Source organism: Camellia sinensis, chromosome 2 (genome assembly GCF_055761805.1).
Source record: "Camellia sinensis isolate YWXY chromosome 2, ASM5576180v1, whole genome shotgun sequence".
In the NCBI taxonomy this organism is placed as follows: domain Eukaryota; kingdom Viridiplantae; phylum Streptophyta; class Magnoliopsida; order Ericales; family Theaceae; genus Camellia; species Camellia sinensis.
The window spans coordinates 19781504-19801652 of record NC_138962.1 but is presented as its reverse complement, the minus strand read 5'-3'; the positions used below and the strand labels follow the sequence as shown (position 1 = coordinate 19801652).

At 36.6% G+C, this 20149-nt stretch overlaps 1 protein-coding gene across 1 annotated transcript; it reads right to left on the bottom strand.

The window, feature by feature from the left end:
* Positions 1-4814: 4814 nt before the first annotated feature.
* LOC114299220 (triosephosphate isomerase, chloroplastic) lies at positions 4815-9888 on the bottom strand. Its single transcript, XM_082904097.1, has 9 exons — positions 9385-9888; positions 9121-9147; positions 7824-7893; positions 7420-7543; positions 6625-6709; positions 6328-6460; positions 6037-6210; positions 5546-5628; positions 4815-5104 (listed from the first exon to the last, which is right to left on the bottom strand). The coding sequence occupies exons 1-9, from the start codon at positions 9610-9612 to the stop codon at positions 5048-5050; spliced, it is 981 nt and encodes a 326-aa protein (XP_082760223.1). The 5' UTR covers positions 9613-9888; the 3' UTR covers positions 4815-5047.
* Between the last annotated feature and the right edge of the window lie 10261 nt (positions 9889-20149).

Sequence of the window (20149 nt, the reverse complement as noted above, 5' to 3'; positions counted from 1 at the left end):
AACAAATGCTATGCTAATTGAAGCAGGTGCTCCTTCAAATTTGTGGGGAGAAGCAATTTTAACAGCATGTTATGTTATGAATAGAGTGCTACATAAAAAAATAAAAGTTACACCTTTTGAGTTGTGGAAAGGGCATAAGCCAAATTTGAGATATTTGAGGGTTTGGGGTTGTCTAGCTTTTGTTAGACTTGTGGACCCTAAAAGACCTAAATTAGGTGTGAAAGCTGCCGCTTGTGCTTTTCTTGGATATGCAACAAATAGTACAGCCTATAGATTTTTTGATATTGAAAACAAAATAATTTTTGAATTAGTTGATGCAATTTTTCATGAAGAAAAATTTCCTTTTAAATCTAAAAATGGTGGGGGGTTAAAATTATCAAGAAAATATTTTATCTGAAACTAGTTCCTCTACTCCTTTTTTACAAAACCAAGATCCTATAGGTTTTGAACCTAGAAGGAGTAAAAGAGCTAGATTAGAAAAAGATTTTGGCCCTGATTATCATGTTTTTAATGTGGAGGAAACTCCATTAACTTTACAAGAAGCTTTGGCATCTCCTGACTCTGTTTTTTGGAGCGAGGCTGTAAATGATGAGATAGAATCATTATTATCTAATAAAACTTGGGTATTAGTAGATTTACCACCAAGTTGTAAAACTATTGGCTGTAAATGGGTTTTGAGAAAAAAACTTAAATCGGATGGAACTATTGATAAATATAAAGCAAGGCTTGTTGCAAAAGGTTTTAAACAACAAGCAGATCTTGACTTTTTTGATACATTTTCTCCAGTTACTAGAGTTACATCTATTAGATTATTAATTGCAGTGGCTGCAATTCATGATTAAAAATTCATCAAATGGATGTTAAAACAGCCTTTTTAAATGGAGACCTAGGTGAAGAAATCTATATGGATCAACCTGAGGGTTTTGTGGAACCCGGTCAAGAAAGCAAAGTGTGCAAACTAGTTAAATCCCTATATGGCTTAAAACAGGTCTCTAAACAGTGGCATGAGAAATTTGATTCCTACATGATTGAGAATGGCTATAAAACGAATGAATGTGATAAATGCATTTACTATAAATCTGAAGAGAATTCACATGTCATTATTAGCCTCTATGTGGATGATCTACTTATATTCGGCTCTAATTTGCATATCATCGAGGAAACTAAAAATATGTTTAGTAGCCATTTTGATATGAAAGATCTTGGTGAGGCTAATTATATTTTGGGAATGAAAATTACCAAAACCTATGATGGTATATTTCTTGATCAGTCGCATTATGTTGAGAAAATTTTGAGAAAATATAATTTTTATAACTGCAAGCATGTTCTTACTCCTTTTGATCCTCATGTGCGTTTATTTCCTATTGAAAATGATGAGGATGTAATTAATCAAAAGGATTATGCTAGTATGATTGGTAGCTTGCGTTATGCGACTGACTGTATTAGACCTGACATTGCATATACAGTTGGAGTACTTAGCAGGTTTACGAGCAAGCCTAGCAGTGATCACTGGCTAGCCATTGAGCGTATTATGAAATATTTATCTGGTACCATAAAATATGGCTTGTTTTATAATAAGTATCCTGTAGTACTTGAAGGTTACAGTGATGACGATTGGAATACCTTGTCAGGTGATTCATTATCAACCACTGGTTACTTATTTACATTGAAAGGTGGTGCTATAAGTTGGAAATCGAAAAAACAAACCCTTATTGCTAATTCAACAATGGAGGCTGAGCTTATTGCTTTAGCTATAGCTAGTGAAGAACCAAATTGGTTAAGAGATTTGTTAAATGAAATCTCTTATTGGGAAAATCCAATTCCACCTATATTGATTCATTGTGATAGCACCGCAGCAATTGATCGAGTTAATAACCGTTATTATAACGGTAAATCCAGACCTATCAGAAGAAAACACAGTACTGTGAGATCTTATATGAATAATAGCATCATAAATGTGGATTATATTAAATCTGGTGATAATCTTGCAAATCTATTAACTAAGGCCTTAGCAAGAGATAGAGTCTGAAATACATCGAGGGGGATAGGGTTGAAGCCCATTGAATATAGCAGGAGCCATGTATGAGGATACTCAACCCAAGGACTAGAGATCCTATAACTGGGTTCAATGAGAAAAATTATCATATGATGGCCGTGAGAAATGCACTAAAATTACTTTTTACCCATCCCTGTGATGTAAGTGCATTTATCCTGTAACGTTGTAGAGGCTGGGTTATTAAAAAACTCTTAATGAATTTCTGTAACTCTTATTGAGTGGGGTGCCTTAGTAACAGGAACACCCTTGACAGAATTCAGCTATGTGAGTGTGGTAGTGGGGCTGCTACCTATGAGATTTGGGCTAATTCTCAAATACACTCATGAATCCTAGGATCGCACAAGGCCGTAATGTGCTAGCTTTTAAAGCTTTTGTGAACACTTGGAATATTATGTGTGTGCAATAATTATTTATTTCCCTTAAGTAGTCATAGTTCAATGCTGAGCATACTATTGGCTTTGGAGTAGATATTATTGTTTCACTAATGGAAGTTCAATGCAGAGCACACCTACCATGATGCATAATATCCTTATTTGCCTAATAATCTCAGTTTTTGTTACCTATAATATTAAAATAGGGGGGAGAATGTTAGCAGGTATTTTAATATTATAATGTGTTATAGGTCGGTTTTCTTTTCTTTTCTACCAAGTTTACTTACCATTCAAGTCTTTGCCAAGTCTTGGTCAAGTCTCCCCATTCTTATCCACATCAAGTCTTCCTAGTCTTCCTAGTCTTCCAAGATAAGTCTTCGCCAAGTCTTATCCTTTCAAGTCTTCCAAGTCTTCCTTTTCTTATCCACCAAGGAAGACCCTCGTAGCCTTTTCTCCTATATATATTGAGCTATGTCCTATCTTGAGATATACGAGAAGAAGTTTTGGTTGCTTTTATTATGTCTTGTGTGAAATTATCAGGCAAATAAAAAATGATTTATGTGATAAAGTTTTGGATTCAACCAATTATGCAGTATTGGTTAACCATACGACTTAGTCGGGCTGTTGTATCTGGAAGGACAAGTCAAGGATTTTTCTGCTGCACCGGTGTGTGGCTTTGCCTAACCGCAGAGGGCTTGAATCTCTTTAAAGAGAGTAAATTTCCCGCGCCTTAGCCCTTATAATAGTTATTGTAATTTTTATTATTTATTTTCTGATGTTTTATTTATAATTATCACCAACAGAAAATATATAGAGGTAAGAAGGTTGACCAAAATCAGGAGATTTGAAAAGGAAATACCCGAGGGATTTGAAAATGTGATTTTGTTCAAATAGTTTACCATTTGACTAACCCTACCCACTTTGGAAACATTGTTTACCAAATTACAATGAACTATGGTGTCAATGGGTGCAATAACATCAAGTTACTAGAGGCTCAACAATAAGAGTTCACTTAAAGTTAATAACCTTTTCTTATGTAACACAACAAAATATAGTATATTCAGGAGACTAAGGGTAGAAGAAAGGCTAGAAGACGGTCCTTTTCCAGCTTGTTCACTGTTCATGGCAGAGGCTGTTGCATGTTTAGAAGCTCTCAGATGGTTGCTGAGCAACGGTAATTTGAACCACTGAACATAATAGCTCAGTTGAAAGAAAGGGTGTCGCCTTTTCAAATAAAAGCCTACTGGGAGAATGTACTTAATAGTATGTGGCAAGGTTTTAAAATGGTGTTAAGTAAAGATTATGGTCTTTATGTGATGGTTGTAGTGGTAAGCGTTATTTATAACATTCATTTTTGTGATGTGACGAAAATTTACATGTATAACGGTCGTTTCGGTGTTACATAACGGCCGTTACACATCGTTACAATATTTTGAATAACTTTTTTTTCCAAAAAAAAAAAAAAAATGAATACTCAAGTGATTCAAACTCAAAGAAAAACTTTGTATGATTTTTTTCTTTATAATTTTTTTTTAATTTTTATTTCATTACATTAGTATGTAAAATAAAAAATATATAAACAGTGATTGTATTTATTTTCATAATCAGTTCATTTAATATTTAATTATAAATATTTTTATTTTGTTAGTATAATACGTTGTCTAAAAAATATCTTTAAAAAAAACCAGTAGCTCAAAAATAATTTTTACTTACAATAAAATTTTTATTTTATTTAATACTTAATTATAAATAATTTTATTTAATTAACTATAAAGTGTTGATTAAAAAAATATCTTTAAAAAAAAAATCATTAGCCCAAATAATTTTTGTTTATAACAGAATTTTTTTTATAATCATTTCATTTAATAATTGTAAATAGTCTTTTATTTAGTGAGTTCAAATATTGATCAAAAATAATTTTATAAACATTTAAAATCAATTATTCTTAAAGTTATTTATTAACTATTAAAATAAAATATAAAAAACACATTTTATAGTGATTTAAAAATATGAAATATATATCATACATAAAATTTAACAAAAATTGATCAAAATTTATTTTAAACCCTAATAAATGTAATTTTGAAAAAAAAAAAAAATATGCCTATTGATAAGTTTTTTTCAAATTGTGCAAAAAATTTAAAAATTCACAGTTCCAATTATTGCAACCTTACGCTACGACTTTCACACCCCGCAACTGCAAGCGTGTCACCGCAACCAATTTTCGAAACCTTCGTTTGTAGTAAAACACCTTTCAAAACAGAAATTATTTTTCATAGAAAAGAGTCATATATAGCACAAGCAATGTTCATAGATGCTAAAAACATGTGGTGTCTAGTTGTCTTATTCTAATGAGGAATAAGCAAAGCAACACAACTCAACATATATGCCACTAAGTTGACAATTATTCTATATCTTCAATCTTTCTTGTTCAAACAGATCAAGCAATCAAATGAAAGCCACGTTTCTTGTCCTTTTTTATTTTTTATTTTTTTAAATATTCATGGCAGGGGAAAAATGGAAAAACTATCAAAATCCCACCAAACTGAATTAGCTCATAAGTTTTCACGTGACTCCTTAAGCCATTTATTTGCCCAGTTGCCAAAGTCACCATGAATGATCAAGCAGCTACCTTCTTGGAAGTTACCGAATTGACAATGGTTGCAAACTCAGGACCCTGCAACACATAAATTCAAACTTTTAATCATGGATACACCAACAGATTTTTGGGGAACGAAAGATCCCAAGTCTTCTTACTGTATCGCATCTTAAATTCTTAATATATACATAACACAAAATATACATGTTTGATATATATATATACATACAAATTACAAATAACTAATGCACACTTCCAAGGCTTTTTTACAACTTTGTTCCCTTTCAAGTGGACAAAAGGAATTTATTCCATCATTTGGCTGAAAGGTACTTGATGTTTGGACCAAGGAGACGTAGCAAGACATTACTTAAATAATCAATGAAAGGGCACTGCTTGCACTTAATCAATGCAATTTAGAAAGCAATGAATTATAGAAACCATACAGTACAGTACACAAGATGGAAATATAGAAATGAAACCAGTATGATACACATATTGATGATTTGAATGGTATGATACCTTTAAGGAAGCACCACCTACAAGAAATCCGTCAATATCTTCTTGTTTCGCAAGCTCAGCGCAGTTGCCACCATTTACAGAGCCTGCAAAAGAGATTTGGATTCCGATTAGCAAATATGAGCAAAAGCATATGATAACTAAATCTAGAAGTTTAGGAGCATTCAGACAAATAAAGCTGGTAAGAACAGTGTAGAGGGTCAAGTGCAGAGGTCTGCACGAAGGAGGTAGCTCTTGCTGACAGTGATTCAGAATGAAGAGTGTCGTGGAGAGAGAGAGAGAGAGAAAGAGAGAAAGTATGCTTTTTCCACAAGTAATACAGACATAGACTTTACATGACCTCAGCACATATCTCTCAGTATCACAGAGAGGATTATGACACAGATGCTTTGAAAAATGAAGGCTTTCTTCATATCTTCTAATATATCCCAAAACTAAAACTAGCAAAAGAAAATTACATGATTGTATAGATAAGAGTGTAAAAATAATAATACCTCCATAGATTATACGTGTCTTAGAAGCAACTTCAGCTGAAACATTCTTTTTGAGCCAATCACGAACAGCTACATGTACTTCCTGAGCTTGCTGGGGTGTTGCCACTTTACCAGTTCCAATTGCCCATACAGGCTCATAAGCAATTACTACATTATCCCAACTGGGCACAGCATCTGCAAATCATGGACATGGGTTACATGTCCAAAAAAATATAGCAAAGCCATTTCTGGTTCACAAAAATCCCACAGATGGTGAATTTCTGAGAAAAAACCACAACCAGGGAAGCTTGCCTGCAAAAGCCTTCATTTGCTGAAAACAAACATCAAATGTCTTTCCTTCTTCTCTCTCGTTTAGCAATTCACCAATGCAGGCTATCACTCCGAGACCCTGGCTCAAGGCATAAGCAGCTTTCTTTCCTATAAACTGAAGGTGAGTGAGAGTGATTCAGTCATGAATCGAATACATGGCCTCAATTTGTCATAAAATACAATTAATAACCCAATGACAATGAATTTTCATTTTAGATAGGTGACTTTTATCTTTTGGAAGTTCAAGATTCAAGAAATCAAATTTTTGATAATCCTCACCTGATCATCTTCTCCAATAACATGTCTCCGCTCAGAATGTCCAAGAATAACCCACTTGCAACCAATATCCTTCAATTGTTCCACACTGCAAACAGAAATGTGAGCATGTTTACTTGTGTGAAATCGTAAGATTGACATATAGACAGAAATGCCTGATAAAATCTCGGGCCAAGAATGAGAATGTGGGCTTTAGTCTGACAGCAGCCACATTGTATAAATAAAGCCACAGATTAGGTCTATCTCAAGTGTTACCCTTCCAGCAGTCCAACAGCCTTGATTAATGGGGACAAACACCAGGCTTTGTCCTTTTACTATAGGCAGAAATGCATCCTTATTTCCCATGGTCCATGAGAACATGAAAATGGAACACAAGCAAACCCCAGCTGTAGATTCTCATTCCTGAGTAAACAGAAGTGCAATCCGAAACAGAGCACTAAACAGTTACGATCATGGCCAAAAACCCCATATTTGTCCACCACAATGCCGCCTCAGTTTTAAACTGGGGAACCAGACAATAATAGCATCTGTCCTATCCAATGCCATATATCATTGTTGAATTGACAAATACATATACAAAACATGGAAGAACATTGAAAATATAACAAAACTACACACCCTGGCTTTTTTCTCGAGCATATTCAAAATAATCTCCTAGAACTGTGAATCCTATCACCAATTGTGGATAAAGAAAGTAAAAGGGGCTGCAGGACACATTTATCTGACTCTAGTGGAAATGTATAATGGCAAGTGCAATGCAACCAATATTCTTAAGTCACCAAGAAGAAACACTCTAACCTGATTTCTCCTGTGAAAGCCCCACCTTTTCCGATCCAAGAATTTTGAGCAGATATCTCAATCCGATCTGTCAATGAGTTCTTTACCAGATCGACATAAACAAAGGGAGGTGCAACAACAACATCTGTAGAATCAAACAGAATTGAGATTTTGATACTTTATATATTTAACACTGATAAATGAATTAAAAGTGACCAAATGAAACTTTACATCTACTAGAATAATACACCATGGAGAAAAAGGTCTTTTTTTTTTTTCCGGGGGGGGGGGGGGGGGGGGGGGGGGGGGGGGGTTTGTATTTAAAAGGGGATGCCTTGTTTTGAGGGCAATGAGTGTAGGACAAAAATCATAAAAAAGATATTACTGATATTTAGATATTCTATTGAAGGGGAGCAATGACTCACCAACATCAGGCTCCAACTTCGCACTATTCAAGTCCGAGACAAGCTTACTGATAGATTCTTTTGTCCCATTCTATATAAAAATGGAAGAAGAGTCTATAAGAGACATTACCATCAAAAGCTAGAAAAAATGAAAATATCAGTAGTGGATACAATATCCAAAGTTACACAAGGAATATATTTTAAATTAGGGGGCCATTGCTTGGCTTACTGGCAAAAGTTTTGGGATGTTATGCCTGGGAATTCGAGATCATGGTTGAGAACAGTCACAATGTGCCGATACAGCCAAATATTAGGTTCATTTCTAGTTGACCCAACCCAACAACACATTGGACAACTGGTAACAGCCTTGGAAACCTACTCTCCAGCCTTCAGGTAATGTTGAAAAGCTTTAATCAAAATACACTAACGCTATGTTTGGATCATGGATTTGGCTAAGGATTTGGAAAGGGAAACGGAGAAAAAATTTCGCTTATATTTCATACACATTCTCTTTTCAAATTTCTAGCCAAATCTAAGATCCAAACACAGCCTTCTAGAAGAATAGGCTTTTTGAAAGAAATCAAAGGAATTGTTTGAAGTTCACTTTACAACAAAAGAGTTTCTTATCAAAGAATAGTTCATATTACCTTTTTCCCATTATCTTGTTGGTACTATTCAAATTATGTTTCTCAATTAATCCCTTCATATGAATTCTTTGGTTTGTAAAGAAACCAAGGTTCCTAATTTGGAAGAGTTCTGTGTTATTCTGTGGCTTGTTGTATTGCTTATATCCAATCATAACTTGAGAAAACCTATACAGTGGGTAGGGAGAATTGTTTGTAAGGAAGTATCATGATGTGCCCTTGATGAGTTAATGGTGCCATTAATGCATTGATTCCATTTTGAAAAGGTAAACATGAACCAAACATTGTTTCTTCAAGATTAAGAAGACATTTTGAAACCTTTTAGTAAAAATGGCATCTTTTGAAAATTTATTGCCTTTACTTGAAAACCCAGCATATACACAGGTTGACTTTTATCTAGATATATGGTATGGCATCTAAATATTGGTCCATGACTATGAAGGGAACTATTACCCTCATTCAATGTTAAAGTTTAGGGTACCCTATTGTCTTTTTATATCTTGATTGAATTAAGAACTCTTTACACTTTGGTTTGCATAATACCAAAAACAGTCCTCAAGATCTATCCATTGTCCACGAGGATAGTAATTCAAAGATAACAGCAACCACAAATGTGATATATATATATATATAGCTTTATGACAGAAATGGGAAAAAGGGGAAAAAATACTTACACACTTCCAGTTGCCACCAACAAAGAACTGCAAGCAAAGCAAAGGCAAAAAAAAAAAAAAAAAAATCAAATTTGAAGAATAAAACAAACAATTCAACTAAATTAGCATAATAATTTAGTGAATCAAATAATCCTAAATTCAACCAACAACTCCACATAAATAGATTCATCATAGAAATTCACACATTTCGTTTAATTTCGATGCCTCAATTATAGAGATCTAGAAAACGAATTGAAAGGAGAGAAGAGAATGAGAGGCTATTACCTTGCCGGAGCCGGCCATGGCAACGACGCCTCTGCAACCTTTTCGTGAAGAGAAGGAGGAGAGACGGACATGAGAATCGAGGGTTTGGAAGAGAGATAGAGTAGGGGAAGAGAGAGAGTGGTCGAGCTTGGAGCAAGATCGACGGAGTCCAGTGAACTGAGGGCAAGAGGATGTTGCAGATTTGGGGCCGGAAAGTTGAGGTGCGAGAGATGTGGATGCTACCGCCATTGAAGATTAAGCTCAGCTTCTTCAACAACTACCGATTACTGTCAAAAGGCTCTCTCTCTCTCTCTCTCTCTCTCTCTCAACCCTGCACTCTCCGTCCTTTCTATCTATTTGAAGAGCTATCATCAGTTGAAAGCTTTAGCTGAAAATGTGGCGTTGTGTTTTGTGATAATCGGTTGTTCGAAGACAGAATTCACGCCTGTCTCGGGTGCGTCAACTCCACGCCCCAGTATTTTGCTTTTGGGTTGTTTCCGAACAACCCAAATAAAATGGCATATTATTCAGTGGGTTAGATTTCAGAATTTAATTATCTGAGCCTCTGTTTGGGAAGTCGGTTGGTTTTTTAATTTTTTGAATTTTTTTTATTATTTTAGCTTAGGTTAAAAAATTTGGTTTGGGAAGGATTTTTTAGTTTTTTTAGTTTTTTTGACTTTTTTTGTAAGAGAAAAGTGTAATGATTATAGATTGGATGTGATGTTTTGTTTTTTGTGACTAAAATAACCTATTTTATCTTTTGTGACTAAAATAGCCAAAAAAACCCACTTTAGTTCTTCCTAAACGGACCTGAGAATTTAAATTTTCATTTTTTACATATATGTTTTTTAGTAAATATTTTAAAATTTTAAGTAATTTTTTTATTTTTGAGATATATTTTATTTAAATATATCTAAGTAGTAAAATATTTGTGAAAAAATATTTTAAAAAATTAATAAATATACAAAAATATGAAAAATGTACTGAATTTTCGTATAGTATATTTTTTATAGATTTGTTTTTATAAATATTATACTTTTTAAGTGTATTTATGTTAGGTGTGTCTAAAAGTTCTTAAAAAAAATTGCTTAAAATATTAAAAAAATTCATTAAAAATATTAAAATACGAAAAATAAAAAATTAAAATTTTCTGAAAGCTGGAAACAAATAAGCTGGTTGTATTTTTATCTTATTTTGATCTTATATTATTATTATTATTATTATTATTATTATTTTTCATATCTTTCTATAAAAAATAAAAAATTAACAAAATGGGAAATTTATTAGAAAATTCTTTTTCAAATGTTTGTATTCCAATTAGTCCATAAGATATTTTTATATTCTAATAAATCTTATTATTTGGACATTTGATTTATCAAATCCTAATTCTCATATTTAAAGTATTTTATGGACATTTCTACCCTTACAAATATTTTTTGAACGGTTAGCAATTTGGTGATGTGAACATTCATATTTTACAATGTGAATATTCACATCACGAAACATTCACAATGTATCACGAAACATTCACAATGTAAATGTAAATATTATTAAGGGTATTTTGGTAACTATATCACTCATAGGATTTATTGGAACCTAAGAAAATAATGTGGACTAAATGAAACATAAATAGGTGAAAAGAAATTTATGAAAAAATGTCTCTAATAAAATAGTGTATTCCCAATAATTCCTTACTTTGCAAATATGTTGAGCTTTATAGATTTTACTTAAGAAAAATGATACACAAACTTACTTTTTAGTCTTATTTTTTACACTTAATGATATGTGAGTGATATGTTTGATTGATAATTAGAGAATATATGAGAGAAAGCGTTGTCTTTAATATTCTAATTAATTGTCATATCATTAGATTTAAAAATTAGATTTAATTCTTGATTTTAAATAGCAAATGCTCTTTACATAATTACTAAAGATTGATGAAAAATACATGCGTTTTTTATTTTAAAATTAAACTTTTTGATAATTTAATGAATAAAGGAAAGTTCGAGGAGGAATGAGAAAATTGTTTAACAATATAAAAACAATTCAAGAATTATTAAATGTTACCGAAGGATATTCTTAAAAAACAAAATGATAATTATATAACAGTAATGTTATGAATATAAAGACTAAAAACAAAATAAAACATAGATATCTTATAATTAGTGGTCTCATATGTGAGTCTTACCTCTTGTGTGAAACATATATATCTATTCAGTGTGTCACTTCTGTGCACTTAAATTTATTGAGATAAATAATATTTTCTTTTGCATTGATGTCATTAAATTGTAATATATCCTTAATCATTTTAATTTTTAAATGACAAATTTAACATTAATTAAAGATAAATTATATATTTTAGTACAAAATTAGATGATATCTCACATTCTATTCGTCTTATTAACCACTCACTCAAGACAATAGAATAAGTATGATTCAAATTAAATTATGCAGAAAATGATGTAATTATATTAAATTTACTAAATTATTATATATCTAAATGTCTATATAATTTTACATTATTATTTTTAGTTAATTTATTTTGGTCTTTAATAAAAAAAATTAAAAACTTAAAAAATTTTAGAATTATTTTATAAACAAAGGACCCCTAAGCGACGTGCGGTGCGAGCAGTGAGATTGGCAAATCTTGTTTCAGTGAAAATATCAATGATGACGGGACGACAAATAAAAAGAACGACTTTGGACTTGATACGTCGTCGTCTCTTTATCTTCTAATTTCCTCTGTCTTTCGCGACATTTTTTATGCACATCATCATCAGATAATAATCTGAACCATTCTAAAGCTGCCACGTAGTTCAACTAACATGAGGAAAACGGATATGGATGTGGTGATTGGAGACACAGTGGGAGTCTGTGGTGGAGAGCCAAGGGGCACCGTACACGTGGCACCTTATCCATCAAAACCAAAGATTAAGGTCAAATCATAGGTTGGTCGAAACATTGATCCGTGCACATCTTAAGTGAAGAGGTCAATGGTTGGGCCGGCCAAGGACGAGGTAGATGCCCACCTAACTTGATGGACGGCCTTGAGAGACCAAACGGTATAGACTCGTTTGGTTTGCAGGTAATGTAACTAACCGTTGATATAAAAGATTGGGGTAGTATTAGGAATTTTAAATCTTCGTTTAGTATTTGAGGTTTTTTAATTTTTAGTTATTTTAATTATAAAAAGGTAAAATATAATTTTTAATTTAATAAGACAAAATATCACATCTAAATTATAATTATTTTATTTTTTCTATCACAAAATTTAAAAAAGTCAAAAAATTTATCCTAAACGAGACTTTTTAACCTCAGACTAAAATAGCCAAAAGTCAACTCACATCTCAAACAAATCCTAAATATTTATTAATATTTTTATTAAATATTTTATGTAAGTGTGGAATTTACATGGGATTTATATAGTGTGAGTTTCAGACATTTAGGTCAAGTTTGGGATAATTAAAAAAAGCCAAAAGTCAAAAAGTTACTCAAAAAGTTAAAAAGTTAACACTATTCATCAAAAGTCAACAATTACGGCTGCACAACTCCCAATCTTAATTTTCCTCTACAAACCAATTTTTACTATTTTTTATTACACATTTTTCCATAAAAAGTTAAAAAGTTAACCCAAACATCCATATTTTTTCCCTCAACTTTTTAGTCCAAAAAGACAAAAAGTGCACTTATTTAGGACACCCCAAACAACCCCTTAGTAAAAATATTGATAAAAAAAATACTTGAGATTTTTAAAGTTGGGGACTCCTATGACTCCCAAAATGATGTGGACTAATAATGTATTTTTTTTTTTCTTTCCGGGACCAATCACAGATAAGTGAAGTTGTGAATTTTGTATTTTTTAGAGATCTGTAACATTGTTGATTAGTAAAATATTTGGAGTCACTTGCATTTTCGTAGGATTGGGCTCCCTCAGGTCCAAATATTTGTACTGGCTGGGTGATCTTCTCGAGAGACTTATAATGGGTCATGTTTAAATAATTTAAACAATTTGTTGTATATAAATTTTTATGTATATTATTTATACATAAAAATTAAATTAATTTCATATTTGTAGTTAAATTAATTTATTGTGACACCACAAAATGAAAAGTGTGCTTTTAAAAGTATAATTATTTATTTTTTGGTGTCAAACAAGATAGATTGAACATGTACAATTGACTTAATTTTTTTGTGAATAATATATATAAAAAAATTCAACAAAATAAATTATTTAAATTACTAGAAAGGACTAGGTTGAACCCTCGAATCAAAATAATAGGCATGCCTATTGATACTATGGGGTGTTTGACAATATGTTTTTTTTGAATTTTTGGGTTAAAATATCACTAAAAATAAAATAGGTTAAAATAGTTAATAACATAAAATGTTGCATTAAATTGACAATTATTTCACTTTTTTTTTCATAAATATCATATCAAATTAAAAAAAAAAATTCAACTCCATTTTCAAATATAATTATTTTAATCTATTAAAATAATCAAAAATAAAATAGCCAACTAACGTGCGTAAAATGAAATCCATGGCTAACAAGACATGTGAATTAGAGAGGAAAGCTATTTTAAAATTCATTTTCTACAGTAAATTTGAGGGATTTGGTTCCTCCTATTCTATAATGGGGCTTGGACGATATTCTCCTCATGCGTGGAGTTTGTTATAAGTCTAATTTTGATAATTTAAATAATTAATTTTATTAAATTTTTCATATAAAAAAAATTATATTAATATAATATTTGTAATTAATTTAATTTCTCATTTTTTTTTTTTGGCTAAAAATTGAATGCCATATTTCTAAAACTTACAAAAAAAAAAAATACCGTTTCGTTTTATTCAATCTCCAAAGAGTAATGCAACATATTGTGCCTGTTTAGCACAGCTTGTAAGCAGCTTATCTCAACTTTTGGCTTAAATTAAGCTGTTGTGGAGTGTTTGGTTCAGCTAAACTCAGCTTTTGGCAGCTTAATTTAAGCCAAAAATCATGAATTTTGAGAAATGGCCTGGGAGGTGCTTAAGTAATTACAGCTTAAGCGGAAAGATGTATTGGAGGGGCAAGATTACTTAAATGTCCCTCATCAATTTCAATTATTACTAAAAACCAAAATATATAAACCACATCTTAACATTGTTCACAAACCAGAGAGAGACGGAATCGATTTCCGGCATCGACAACCCTAACCCTAACCACCACCATCGACGACGCGACAATCTCAAACCAGTGCTAATCGTCGCGATCTCAAACCAAAGCTCACCGTCACAATCTGAAACAGAGCTCAATGTCGTGTCGCGATCTCAAACCAGAGCTCTCTCTCTCTCTCTCTCTCACGCACTAGAGGCGGTGGCTAGGGCACGTTCTGCTTCGTCGCCACCTCCAGTCACCACAGTCATTGACACCGTGATCACAATCTGAAAACCTAATCACGATCGCCATCGTCGGCTCCTCTCTTTCTCTTCGCGATCAACCTTCCGTGATCTTACTGGCTTCGCGAGATAGCCTGACGGTGATGAACCAAAGCTAACTGCCACCGTCACCATCGCGATCTGCAATGTGAAACCCTAACCACTGGCGGCGGTAGCTAGGGTTTATAATGGGAAAAAAATAATAAATTTTTAAAAAAAAATGGAAATACAAAAAAAAAATTAAAATTGAAATTAATAAATTATTGATTGTAATGAAAAAAATTAATAAAAACATAATCACAACTTTTAAAAAAAAATTAAAATTGAAGAAAAAAAATGAACTACAAAATGAAATAACTTATATTAAATGAAATAAAAAAAATGAATATTATAACTTCTATTAAATTAATAATTGAAATTAATAAATTATTAATTGTAATGAAAAATAATTAATAAAAACAGAATCACAATTTAAAAAAAAAATAAAATTGAAGAAAAAAATGAAATACAAAATGAAATAACTTATATTAAATGAAATAAAAAAAATGAATATTACAACTGACGTGGGTAGGCCCACAAAGGCCATAGCCCACTATGAACAACCCAAACCCATCACTTGGAGCCCAATACATAACCCAGCTGATGAAGTCCAGAACAGCTGGAATCCAACACGGCATAAAGAGCTAATGACATTCAGACATACGGCAGGTAAAGGACAAGCCACATTAGCAGACAAAGATCTGCAAAGTTATTGCCACTGCACATCACCATTAATGCAGCCCATCACAGCATTTATTACAACAACACCTCTCCGTCGGAACAACACCCCCTTACCCTGAACAAGGTAAGCTACAGCATAGACTTTCGACCAAGATGGCAGGTCGGAAGGGACAGTGAAATGATGACCAAAGGATATAAGCAAACGTTGAAGACAAGAAGAAGGTTAAGTTTTCTATCTCCAATTCATATCTCTACATTTCATTTCTCTCCCTCTCTAACTTGTTCGTCGGAGGGTTTGCTGGGGGACTCCCCATTCCCCATTGAACTCCTGTGCAGGTTCTCAAGTGGGCTTGGCCATTCAGATAACGGTTGGAGAAGCGTGGACTAGTCCGACCCATTCCCTCTGGAACCCGTTGTATCGTAACTGTATAATCAGTTGGCGCCGTCTGTGGGAACACTTTGCTCCTCGCGCCAGTTGTGTTCACTATCGTTGGAGACCCCGTTCCAATACCCCTTTCTCGCTACCCATCGAAATGTATGGTCACGACTAGATCCATGGCTTCTCACCAAAATGTTGCTGACCACCAAGCCGATCCCCCCAATCCAAACAACCCACCACAATATTTCATCGAGCTTACCAACAGCATTAACCGCATGGCCGAGCAAAACCAAGCCCTGATCAATGCCCTACTCCAAAGAAACCTTCCTATGCCCCCTCCACCACCTCCTGATATTCCTCCCAACTACAAACAAGCCCCGAGCCATACTATCCCGCAGCCTAATCCGCCTAATAGAGAAGGCTTGCAACCCCCTCCCCCATGTATAAACCTGCCACCCCAGAGCCCACAACCATCAATCCTGGTACCAATCCTTGAAGGAGAGGCCAGCAGCGTCCAGCCCCCGTTGCCCTCCGGAGGTGACCACATCCCTCTCTAGGACGCGGAACTCCAAGCCATGAAGCTCCAACTCCAAGGGGTCAGAATATCCAGCATAAACCCTCTACCACAGCAAACTCACCATTTGTCGCCTCCATCCGCGACAAACCTCTACCCACCAAGTTCAAGATGCCCACCATCGACTCTTTTGACGATACGACGGACCCAATCGACCATCTGGAGACCTACAGAATCCTCATGATCCTCCATACATTCCCTGACGAGATCATGTGTCGAGCTTTCCCCGTGACACTGAAGGGGTCAGCTCGGCTGTGGTTTAGCCAGTTACCAGTAGACTTCGTCTCCACTTGCCAGTATCTCAGCGACTCCTTCCTCAACCATTTTATTGGAGCCCAGCGCCAGCGACGCCCGACAACCCAACTCCTCAACATTCGACAGACCGAGGGGGAGTTGCTACGCAGTTTTGTTACCCGCTTCAACACCGAGGCCCTGCAAGTAGTGGAAAATGATGGCAAGGTCATCCTCACTACTTTCATGGCCGGTCTGCGGTCGTCCGACTTCTTGTTCTCCCTCTCTAAAAACCCCCCGACCTCCATGGCAGCCCTACTCTCCAAAACCCAAAAATACATGAATGCTGAGGATTCCCTAGCCGTCCGGCAAGATCCGATAACCAAAAATCCGACCCCCAGAGAAAAGAGAAAAGACTACGAACCGATAAACACCCAGTATAATAGCCAAACACCACACTATACTGACTGACCCCCCCGAGCTGACCGGTCGGCACCAGCCCGACCGCTCGGTCGGTTCGAGCGGTACACACCTCTTAATTCCCCCATGGAACAAGTCTTCAATCAGATCCAGCGGGACTACCCGCTTAAATGGCCCTAACCTTCACGAACCCCTTCCAATCGGAAAGACCAGTCCAAATATTGCCGCTTTTACCAAGACCATGACCATAACATCGATGAGTGCGTTAACCTCAAAGATCAGGTCGAGACCCTCATACGCTAGGGACGTTTTAGCCGGTTCATGGACACCCGCCCTCAGCAGAGGCAAAGAACTAAACCCTTCAGAAACAACCGCCGGCACATGCCCCCGACAGCCAGCCCAACCTAACCAAGGCCATGATCGCCCTCCACAGCAACCTCAGCCGCCAGGCAACCCCCCACCTGTTGGCGAAATCAAAGTCATTTCAGGCGGCCTTGCTTGCGGGGGACCATCCCACTCCGCTCAGAGGGCAGAACTTAGGAAGATAAGGCAGGGCTCAGACAAAGCAGTTGCCACAGTCGATCGACCCTCCAATAGCCTAAGTAGTGGACCGAGCCTATCACCTTCACGGATGCCGACTATACAGGCATCTGCTACCCTCATGATGACCCTCTCGTCATTTCTGCCCTCCTCTCCAACTATAAGGTCAGACGAGTTCTCATCGACAACAACAGTTCTTCAGACATCATCTTTCTCAACAGCTTTCGCCAGCTCAAAATTGGAGAGGAAAGTCTGTCTCCTCTCCAAACCCCTTTGGTCGATTTCACTGGCGACTGAGTCACCTCCATCAGCTCCATCGATCTTCCCATCACAATCGGCGAGTACCCACGGTAGACTACAAAGCTGCTCACCTTCCTTGTTGTCGACTGCCCATCCGCCTACAACATCATCCTTGGCCGCACTGCCCTAAATGCTTTCCAAGCTATCACATCAACTTATTACCTTGCCGTTAAGTTTCCCACCGATCTGGGAGTCGGGATTGTAAGGGGAGAGCAGACCGTGGCCAGGGAATGCTATGTTGCCTCACTAAAAGAAGTCAAGATGAAGGAAGCCATGATCATTGAAGGACTTGACGTCCGGGATAAGGACGAGCTGGTCAGAGGGGAGCCCGTGGAGGAACTCGTTGAGGTTCCCATCGACCCCACCAACCCCGCGAAAACCGCCAAAATCGGCAGCTAACTGTCCCCCCAAGCAAAGGCTGACCTTACTGCCCTCCTGATTGAGCACAACGATGTATTCGCCTGGACCCACTCAGACATGCCGGGCATTGACCCCTCATTTATAACCCATCGCCTCAGCATTAAACCCCATTTCCGACCTTGCCGCCAGAAGCAACGTATTTTCCATTCGGAGCGCAATACACTCATTGCCGTAAAGGTCAACAAGCTCCTTGAGGCACAATTCATCAAAAACGTGGACTACCCTAGATGGTTGTCAAACGTGGTCCTGGTCCGCAAGAGCAATGGTAAGTGGCAACTCTGTGTCGACTACTCAGACCTCAACCGAGCTTGCCCCAAAGACGGTTATCCACTCCCCCGAATAGATCTGTTGGTCGACGCCACGGCCGATCACTAGATGCTCAGCTTCATGGATGCCTTCTTCGGGTATAACCAAATTCTGATGCACCCATCTGATCGGGAACATACCTCATTCATTATCGACCGAGGCACCTACCATTACCAAGTGATGCCATTTGGACTGAAAAATGCTGGGGCCACCTACCAACAGCTGGTCAAAGCCGTTTTCCATCATCAGATCGGTCGAAACATGGAAGTATATGTCGATGATATGCTAGTCAAGAGTAAACTCTCCGCTGACCATCTGACCGACCTGCGAGAGACCTTCGCCACCCTACGGAAGTACCAAATGAAACTCAACCCAGAGAAGTACGCCTTCGGCGTAGGATCTGGGGAGTTCTTGGGTTTCATGGTCAGTCAGCGGGGCATTGAAGCTAACCCTGAAAAGATCAAGGCCTTGGTTAAAATGCAACCACCGAGAACGGTTAAGGAAATTCAGAGACTCACTGGCCGAGTTGCTGCCCTCAACCGCTTCATTTTCCGTGCAACGGATAAGTGTCTCCCCTTCTTCAAAGTTCTTCGGCAAACTTTTGAATGGATGACCGAGTCCGAAGCGGCTTTTCAGCAGTTGAAGCAGTGCATGGCCAACCCCCCCTCCTTTCTCAGGCAATCACTAGCGAAACCCTCTTCCTCTACTTAGCCGTTTCAAGCACCGCAGTCAGTGCAGCTCTTATCAGGGAAGACGACTCTGTTCAACGGCCGGTCTACTACATCAGTCGGGCCCTCAGGGACGCCGAGCAGAATTACCCACTGTTAGAAAAATTGTCCTTGGCCTTAGTCACCGCCTCCAGACGACTCCGTCCTTACTTCCAAGCCCATTCAATAGTGGTCCTCACCGACCAACCTTTGAAGAAGGTAATACAGCAACCAGAGCTCTCTGGCAGACTCATGCAATGGTCGGTGGAACTCAGCCAATTTGACATCTCCTACCGACGATGAACAACAATTAAAGGGCAGGCTGTCACCGACTTCATCCTGGAATTCACTAATCCTACCCCAACCACGGCCATTCCACCCCCACCAACCCCTACCGAGCCAGAAGACCCTCATTCTTGGACTCTCAATGTCGACGGATCATCCCGTAGAGAAGGCAGTTGGGCTGGCCTCATCCTCACCGCCCCCGAGGGTGGTTACTTCAAACGTGCTCTCCGTTTCTTGTTCAATGCCAGTAACAATGAGGTCGAATATGAGGCATTGATAGCAGGGCTCCGCCTAGCCAGGGACATTGGTGTTAGCCACATCCGAGTGTTTAGCGACTCCTAGCTCATTGTCGGACAAATTACAGGGGAATTTGATGCAAAGGAGGACACAATGCGGGCTTACAGGGATATTGCCCTTCCCTTTGTTCGCCTCTTTAATACCTTTCACATCTAGCACATCTCTCGGGTAGAAAACTCAAAGGCAGACAAA